Consider the following 9,240-nt stretch of genomic DNA (forward strand, 5'->3'; position numbering starts at 1 on the left):
CCGGGAGCCGGCGGGCGCGGGCTCGGCAGCGCGGGCTCAGGAGGTGTTGCTGCTCCCGCAGTGCCAGGCACAGCAGAACCTCCCCAGCTCCAGTGAGGTGAGTGCGGTGCTGCGGCACAGGGACATGAGCGTGGCGAGACCTTTCATCTCATCACATGGGGGGCCACCACGAGGCAGCGGCCACCCAGCCCCAGGGTACAGGGGTGTAGGACACGCTCTGCCCCCAGCAGGGAGGTCACTCCATGTCTCCTGTGCCTGTCCACCTCTGCTACACCTCGCCTGGCACAAGCCCCCACGCCTACTCTGGTTCTGACTTAAACATCTTACAGAAGCATCACATCTTCCCCAAGGGAGCTGCCAGAAGTTGAAGGCTTGGATGCCATGATCTAAGAGGGAGATGAGGAGCAGAGGGATTGTGTGGGTCTCGGGCAAGGCCATACCTTAGGCTGGTGCTCAATCTTGTAGGAGGTTTGCTGGAACTGGCGGATCTCCCTTATGATGTGTGAAATCTGTCCAGAGAGAGAAAACGGGAGCTGTAACAGCACAGCCGGCACCACCAGCACCGCACCCAGCCTCTTCAGCACAGCACAACGCCAAGGGCCTTTGTTTCATCCAGACACATCCCTCATCAGGAGCAGCCCCAGCTCTGCGCAGGGGACATGTGTGGCCCCAGGGACATGTGGCTGATGGTGGCTTTGGGGACTGCAGAGACCCAGCCAGGACCCCAGCACTGAGCCGCATCGCTCCAATCCAGCAGGGCTGGGCCACTCACCATCCTCATCTTGGAGAAGTTCACCAGCCCGTCCTCAGTGTAGTTGGGGGTGCCCTCCTCGATGAACGCCAGGTCGGTCAGGTACATTCCCAGGTAGGGGACACATGGAGGGTCACAACTTTGGGAGCAAACCAGAAACAAAAGAAAGAAACCCACCTCACTCAGGGGCTCTGGACTGCCCACCATGCGCTGAGATGCAGAGCCCACAGGGATGCACCAGCCCCAGGGCAGCTCAGCACCCCACTCCCCACAGCACTGGGCTCCTCAGCTTGTGGGACCAGGCAGACACCCAGCAACAGTGATCTGGGGAGCTGAGTGCTGGCAGAGGAGCCTGATGCTGCTCCTGGCTGGGTGCTGGCTGCTGGTGCAGCACCACCAGCTCTCTGCAGCGCAACGCGGGCACCTCCTGTAAGGTCCACACTGGCTGGAGCAACATGCACTGGCTGGTGGGAAAGTGCAGCTAAATGTGGTACACTTTGGGGGTCAAACTCAGTCTGTAAGGGGGGGGGGAGGAGTGTTTCCCGGTGCCTGGCAGTGATTTGCCTCTTCACAATCCCTTTTATTGACATCTTTCCACACCACTGCTCAAAGGAGCAGCCAGGTTGGACGGGGCTTGGATCAACCTGGTCTGGTGGACCTGGTCCCCCCCGTGGGGGACAGGCAGGGGCTGGAACTGGATGAGCTTTAGGATGTGCATCAGTGCAGGCTCTGCAGTGAGTGTGTGAGCAAAGCCCCAGCCCGCAGCCCCCGCCGGAGCAGAGTCATCCACTCACTTTTTCAGTGCCTCCCTCAGGTTCTTGAACCTGCCCTCGGATGACACCAGCTTCTGCAGCTTATCGATCAGAGCCTTGGTCTGCAAGAAACCCACGTGTCGCATGAGCTCTGATCCCCGCAGCGGGGACAGTGAGGTTCCGGGGTCGCTCCCATCCCGCCCTGCCCACAGATCCCCCAGGACACGTCACCCCGAGCAGCTCCTCGACGCTCCCACAGGTACAGACTCTGCCCTGGCTGCTATTCCCAGCTCCTGCTGACATCCAGGAGCACTTGGAAGTCAAGTTCCCCCAGCACACGAGGACAGGCTCTGCACTCGTTTCCTCCCCTGCTCCCACCTCTGCCTTCGCCAGAGCCTGTGTTAATTTACAGATTTACCACTTTGCGGGTAAAGAGACAGTGTTCCAGAGGCAGGAGCCCCCAAAGCAGCTCTGCTCAGCAGCTCCGGCCTCCTCAGGTTCTGCACCCTGCAGCTACAAGCTATTTCTGTACCAAGTAACACAAGAATTCATTCTGCTCAACCGTAACTGGCCTGAGAATCCCGGAAAACCAGTTTAAAGAACCATCTGTGTGTGTATAGACCTACAACGACTCTTTTCCCAGAGACATTCCAGTTGGACACAAGCGGAAAATGTTTCCCACTGAGAACAAGCAGCCACTGGAATAATCTCCCCAGGGAAGTGGTGACTCCCCAGCATTGGACACTGTTAAGGTTCAGATGGACAAGGTGCTGGGACATCCGGTCTAGGTCATGCTGTGCCTGGAAAGGTTGGACCTTTGGTCTCTGTTCTACCCGTTTCTTTAACGCGTGTGTCTGCACCGTCCCACCACCGCGGCTCCCAGCCCCCCGAACCCTCCCCTGCTCCCCAGCGGGGCCGTCCCCGTGCCCCCACCTGCTTGGAGACCTTGAGCCAGGTCTTCTTGAGGCGGAAGATGGCGCTGCGGTTGAGCGAGGAGGTGATCTCCAGCACGGCGTTGTAGTTGTGCAGGCACCGGCAGATGTCCGCCACCGCCACCCACTTCTCGATGGCGCTCACCCGCGCGTTGATCTCCTCGTTCCGGATGATCTCCGACGCGATCAAGTTGCTGACCTTTGGGAGACACCGGCCCCGGCCCCACTGTTAGGATGGCTTTGGATGAGGCCGCACACCCTCCAGCCTCACAGAATTCCCTTCGCTGCAGGAGCCCCAGAAGATGCCCCCTGAGCATCTTCTTCATTCAGGAGATGCTCAACCTGTAACGGGTCCCCAGGGCAGGTAACACCCACGGAGCACAGGTTGGTGCAGATGCACCTTGTACCCCCCAGCCCCTGGCCAGTGCTGGGTGGGCTGCGCTGCCTCAGCTTTGCCCATGTCCCCATCCCCTCTGTGGCTGCACTTACATCATTGAAGTGTTTTGTGTTCTTCATGATGTATGGAGTCCTTTCGTTCTTCTCCAGCTTCATCCAGCCTTGCCCAAAGAACTCTCTGCAAATGACAACATTTACTTCCCATTTGTCTGGGGTGCTCAAGCCCTGCAAGCACCACTGCACCCACACGGGATGGAGATACCGGGGCCTTTGCCCCCCACACTGCTGGAAAGGGACCACATGGATGCACTTGGAAGTGTGATGGATGTGGAAGGGTCTCCCCAAGCGGGTTACCCCAGGGACATCAGATCAGCCCCAGGGTCAGGCCCCACGTGTAGGTTGAGGCCAGGCTGGGATACTGGCAGAGCAGGAGGAAGAGTTTGCACCCTGTGGGTTTAGCCTGGGCAGGTGCAGGGAGCTGCGGAACAGCCTTCCCTCACCACAGGGACCACTCACTCATAGGGGATCTTCTTGAAGACCAGGTGATCCAGCAGCGTCAGTTGTTCTGCTATTTCCAGGGCTGAGTGGTTTTCAAAGGGTTCTGCTTTGACTCCCTCAGCCTGAGGGACAAAGGCAGCAATAAGGGTTCAGAGCGTGGCAGGAGCTCCTACATGTCACGCATGCAAAGCCAAACTCGGCTAACCCCCCTTCCCTAGGGTCCGGCCCCTCTGCAGAGCAGGGTTTGGGGAAGCAGAGCGTTCCCAGCCCCCCATGGTGAACCAGCGCCAGGGACTGTCGCAGCCAGCACAGGCTAACAGCCCACTGGGAGATCCCTCCTGCCTGTGGGAAGGAGGTTGTGAAAGCGGCTCTGGGGAACAAACACCAGCAACCACCAGCTGAGCTCCCTCTGCGGCTCAAGGGCCCATGAGAGGCTGTGGGGTGTGGGTGCACAGGAGGACACAGGCTGTGGGTCACGCTTTGCCAGGGCACAGGGTGCTGGATGGGCAAATGGCACCGGTGGCACCCAGCAGCACCCTGCACAGTGCAGGAGGGCTCTGAGCACCCAGTGAGCGTCTAGCACACAGCACAATGCACATGAGGAAGGGATTGGGGAACCTCCATTGTCCCAGGGTGCACCCCAAACCCAGGGCTCTCTCATGTGCCCACTGTGCCTCTGACCACAGGTCACTGCTGCTGGGCTGGAGGGACAGACTGAACCCTCTGGTTTTGTTTGGCTTCTCCAAAGGAGGTTTCCAGCACTCGTGGTTACAAAAAAAGCTGAAAATCCCCAGAGGGATCGGCCGCTCCAGAAGCACCGACAGACCCAGGGACAGAGCCACTGTTGTTTCAGGTGCACCCAACCCATTTGAAGTGGTTGGATTTTTTCTGGGAGCAGACTCTGTCGGTTTTTAATGCAGGAAGGCAGCAAATGCGCCCCAGCCACTGTGATGGTTTTAAACCACTGCCCGTTCCCAGGGCTCTGCTCCCAGGGGAGCAGCACCGACACCAGCTGGGCCGGTGCCCATCACTTGGAACCAGCTCACGGCAGCACCGGCACAGGGCTGGGACGTGGAGGACACAGTGGAGATCCACATGCTTTCCTGAGTCCCTTGGGCAGGCACGTCCCTGTGCCCACTCCAGCATCCTGCCAGTGGTGCAGCACTAATGTGGCTGGTGGAGTGGGTTAGTGTTTCTTCTGCCCATAACAGATCCAGCTGTGCTCACAGCTGGCCCTGTCCCCATCCTTGTCCCTGCTTTGTAGCTGCACGCCTGGAGAGCTGCCTGCCATCGGGTTGGGTGCACTGGACCATGGGGATCTATAGCTGATCCCCTGCCACCACCCCAATGTATGACAAAGGGGAAGGGTGTTTACCATCTGTACGACCTCTTCCAGGGTTATCTGATTGTCTCCTGGATCCTCCTGTGTCAAGGTCCTACAGCATGAAAAGACAGTGTCACTGTGCTGGGAGAGCATCAGACCTGCACCACCCAACAGGGCTGTGCAGGACATCGTGGCTTTGCACATATTAAGTGCTCGGTGTGCAGAACACGTCCAAGTCCCAGCTCCCATTTTAAAGAGAAAAAACTCCTTATCTGCATTATTCCTCCCCTCAGCAACTCCCAGTCCAGGAAAAGCAACTCCCACCCTCGGTTCTTCACCTTATGATGTTGGCGGCTGCTTTCCTCTCCTGGGTCAGGAGCTCAGGATCGTGGATAACCTCCTCCAGGAAGCCGATCACTCGGAACTTCAGCTCCTCATTGGTTTCAAAGTCCTGTGAAGGCAGCACCGCCGTGGTGTTAATGTGCTGACGGGAGTGATGTGGACCCCCAGCAGCTCCGCTCCCTGCCCACTTACACACAGCCAGAACCAACAGCCCCGCAGTGGTGGCTGCTTGGCCAGCCAGGGCAGAGGCTGCCTCTTCCCTGCACAATCCCAATCCTCCATGCCCAGCAAATGGGAATGGGCCAGGAAGATACCAGCCCCATTCAGTACCATTGTACGTGGGCTTCCCAGTGATAACCAGTCCAGCATCACTCCCAGTGCCCCCAGTCACCAGCAGAAGAGAGGGATGGGGACAGCAAGGAAAGCCACACAGTGTCCAAACCCTGAACCCATCCTGAACACGATGAAACCCAGGTTCTCCCCTTCAGCAAATGGGAATGGGCCAGGAAGATACCAGCCCCATTCAGTACCATTGTACGTGGGCTTCCCAGTGATAACCAGTCCAGCATCACTCCCAGTGCCCCCAGTCACCAGCAGAAGAGAGGGATGGGGACAGCAAGGAAAGCCACACAGTGTCCAAACCCTGAACCCATCCTGAACACGATGAAACCCAGGTTCTCCCCTTCCACCCAGCCCAGCCCAGCCAGGGCGACAACCATGGACCCTGGCACCCCTCCTCTGCAAACCCTGCACCCAGCGCCTGCCCCGCTCTGTGCCAAGGTTCCCGGCTCATCCCCACGGCCACTCATCCCGGCTGAGCTGCGGCCACGCACCGAAACTCACACCAGCAGCGTGTCCAAACCCACCTGCGAGTGTTTGGAGACCCAGTGCCGCAGCACATTGAGGACACGGTTGGTGGCTGCTCTCCGGATCACAAACTCCTTGTCCCCATTCCGCTGATCCGTCGGGAAGCCTGAAACTGCCAGCGAGTAATGGAGCCCTTAGCACAGCTCCTGCTCCAGTGGGAATTGCTTATGGCTGCTGGCAGCACTGCTGGAATAAGCAGCCCCAGCTTCCTGAGCATCCCTAAGTGCCTCCTAAGGGCGAGCACCATGTGGGCAGCTCAACCTTGGGTGCAAAGGGTTTTTCTGCCTGCAACCTGCCCATTCCCTGGGCAGCACCCGTGTCCAGGCACCCAGGGACACAGCTCAGGGGCTGCCCCCCAGCCAGGGTGCTCCTGCAGGAAAACCCAGCTGAGCATGGTGGAAATGGGCACCCCAAGCCGTGTCCCCGCTGTCCTGGCAGCCCAGGGCAGGGTACCTGCGCTGGCAAGGGACATCCTGCGGTACTTCTCCTTGGTGGGGGTCCCCTCGTTGGCTCCCGCCGTGGCGATGGCGAAGGCGGAGGCAGCGGACAGGGCGCTGCGGGTGCTGTCGAGCTCCCGGCAGGACGGCATGACCACGCCGTTGTTGTAGGAGAAACTGGGGGGAGAAGGAAGCCAACACCACTGCGGGGACTGTTCCAGCCCCGCTGGGTCACTGCCTGCAGCCCCAGCACATGGGCAGCCCCCAGGGAATAGGCTCATGGAGGTGTCAGTGCAGACCATGCTCCTCATGGAGAGCTGGCTCCCACCACTGGGGCAGCTTTGGGTGCCACCATGCCGTAAGAATTCATCCAGCCCAGCTTTACCAGGAACTAAGCCAAGAGTGAGCTATAGATGGCGTAAGATAGCTACAGGGGGCACACGAGGAGATGAATCCATGCTTGGTGCCAGCCCAGCCTCACACTGAGCAGCATAACTTGCTCCTAAGGCACCAGATTGTCCCCAGGAGGGGAGAAAAGGGCCAAGAAGACCTGATAAGATGCACATACCAGCTCTGCGATATGGGCAGAGGGTTCTGCATTTCCCTGTCCCCTTGCAGGGAGATGAAGGGTGCAGTCCTGCCCCCCTTCAGGCCCGCAGTGTCAGCAGCTCTGCACGGCCAGGCTCAGGGGCAAGGGGCCAGCCGCAGCCCCGGGTGACCCCGCGGGACGGAGCTGGGCTCACTCGTTACCTGCTGAGTTTTTGCACTTGACGGACTTGGGAGTCGTCGGAGATTTTGTTGGGGAAGTTTCAGCTTCTGCTTCATCACTGTGGTTGGGATCCGTGTCCGACTCCTCCCTGACCGACACCTCCGAGCCTGTAATGATGGGGACAGGGAACCCGTTTACATCACTGGGCACGTGCACGTCACAGCCACGTTTTATCTCTTCCAGGTTTTTTCCTAAAGTCTGGAGCAGTGGGGCAACCAGGTACAGGAAAGGTCCAGGATATAAGGAAGAAGCTCTTCCCTGTGAGGGTGCTGAGGTGCTGGCACAGGGTGCCCAGAGAAGCTGTGGCTGCCCCATCCCTGGCAGTGTTCAAGGCCAGGTTGGACACAGCACCCTGCTCTAGTGGAAGGTCCCCCTGCCTGTGGCAGGGGTTGGAACTGTATGAGATTTAGGGTCCCTTCAACCCAAACCAGACTGGGATTCTGTGGTTCTATGACTTACCCTGCTTGCCTGGCAGCGACTCCTCTTGCTTTTCTGAAGCTGCTTCTCCTTCATCAGGGATTTTATTGGGGTAGTTACTGGACACATACAGTTTGTTTATGTCCAGCGTGGTCTTGCTGAAGGGAGCCATGGAGGAGTACATGCTTGCATAGCCATTGGAGGAGCAGCTCAGGGCAGCCAGGTCCAGCGCCTTGCCCCCGGTGATGATGGGGATGTTGAGGGAGAGCTTCCTCCGCCGGCTGGGGGATGAGGACTTGGTGATGGACAGGGGGGGAGGCGAGGAGAACTTGCGGTTGGCCCTGGGGGACTTGGGGGGCTCGCCGTAGAGCAGCTTGTTGTTCTGGCTGTTTGCAAACAGCAGCTCCAGGGACCTGTGGAGAGGCAGGGAAAGGCTGAACTTACACCTACTCTGTGTGTGAGGCTGTGGAGATCCTCCACCAGCAGCAACCAGCTCCCACTGCTCACCTTGCAGGGATGGCACTGATGGGCTTCTTATAGATGGTGATGAGCTTGTCGAGGACGACCAGGGCGGTGGTGAAGACACGGTAGGAATGCAGGAAGGTGTTGAGAAAGTCGATGCTGAGGAAGCGCAGGTCCGTCAGCCTCTCCAGGAGCCGCTCCACGCTCGCATAGCGGATCTGCAGGACCTTGCAGGAATTCATCGTTTTACTGAACCTAATGTCAACATCATCACAATACAAGCTGGCATCAGACCTGCAGAGAAACAAGATTTCTGTGGCTCCAGCCTGGAACAAAACCAAGAGGAAGTGGGACAGCGAAGGGGCCCATTCACACGGGTGCCCCAATGTAAAATGCAGGTGGGAATAATCCCAGGGGAAAGGTAGGGAATTTGCACCCAGACTGATGGGAGTGGTGGGAAACACTGTGGAGTGCTCAATGGGCAGAGGCTTGTGCACTAAACACGGGTCCCTGAGGTACACCATGAACCAGGGCCCTTCCCCACACCTGACAGCAATGGGTGGTGATGTTCACACGGGTGCCCCAATGTAAAATGCAGGTGGGAATAATCCCAGGGGAAAGGTAGGGAATTTGCACCCAGACTGATGGGAGTGGTGGGAAACACTGTGGAGTGCTCAATGGGCAGAGGCTTGTGCACTAAACACGGGTCCCTGAGGTACACCATGAACCAGGGCCCTTCCCCACACCTGACAGCAATGGGTGGTGATGTGCTGGGGACACCCCCTTGTCCCCATAGCTGTGCCCAGCCCCCCTTGTGCCACACATGCCCCTGCACCCAGCACCCACCGGGATGACAACCCCCTGCACCCTTCTCTTCCAGGGCTTCACCCCCCTTTACTGTTAGTACCTTTCCCCTGAGCTCTCCCCTTCGACCTCCCCTTGCCCAATCCCACACAAACCTCCTCCCAGCTAACAACGGCTCCCAGTTGCAGCACTGGCACCAGGACACGCCAGTGCCGGGGATGCCACCAGGCTCCCAGGGCTTGGGCAGCACCACGGGAGCTGCCCTGTGGGGCCCGGCCCCACAGCACTCACTTGATCATCTGCGGGACGGTGACCTTGGAGTTCTCCTCGAAGGCGTTCATCATGAGCCCGTTGCAGCGGATGTTGTCCACACACTGCAAGAGGCACGGAGGTGGCGAGGGAGGCCCCACTGGGACACACCGTGACAGAGCGCGAGCCCGGACTCATCCAGACAAGGCACTTTGTTGCTAATGGCAGGGGGGGGGGGGG

General features: G+C 58.9%; 1 protein-coding gene across 1 annotated transcript in view; it reads right to left on the bottom strand.

The window, feature by feature from the left end:
- RASGRF1 (Ras protein-specific guanine nucleotide-releasing factor 1) overlaps positions 1–9,240 on the bottom strand; it is a gene marked incomplete at its 5' end in the record, with an annotated part of 19,317 nt that overhangs the window by 1,117 nt on the left and 8,960 nt on the right. Inside the window, 14 exons of the mRNA XM_010024963.1 lie at positions 441–509; positions 773–890; positions 1,546–1,625; positions 2,437–2,634; positions 2,925–3,009; positions 3,348–3,451; positions 4,705–4,765; positions 4,992–5,104; positions 5,862–5,968; positions 6,316–6,476; positions 7,043–7,175; positions 7,528–7,898; positions 7,993–8,241; positions 9,043–9,125. Of these exons, the coding sequence (XP_010023265.1) occupies positions 441–509; positions 773–890; positions 1,546–1,625; positions 2,437–2,634; positions 2,925–3,009; positions 3,348–3,451; positions 4,705–4,765; positions 4,992–5,104; positions 5,862–5,968; positions 6,316–6,476; positions 7,043–7,175; positions 7,528–7,898; positions 7,993–8,241; positions 9,043–9,125 (1,932 nt within the window). The remainder of the gene's footprint in view (positions 1–440; positions 510–772; positions 891–1,545; positions 1,626–2,436; positions 2,635–2,924; positions 3,010–3,347; positions 3,452–4,704; positions 4,766–4,991; positions 5,105–5,861; positions 5,969–6,315; positions 6,477–7,042; positions 7,176–7,527; positions 7,899–7,992; positions 8,242–9,042; positions 9,126–9,240) is intronic.

This window comes from Nestor notabilis, unplaced genomic scaffold (genome assembly GCF_000696875.1).
Source record: "Nestor notabilis isolate BGI_N333 unplaced genomic scaffold, ASM69687v1 scaffold16122, whole genome shotgun sequence".
Taxonomy (NCBI): Eukaryota; Metazoa; Chordata; class Aves; order Psittaciformes; family Psittacidae; genus Nestor; species Nestor notabilis.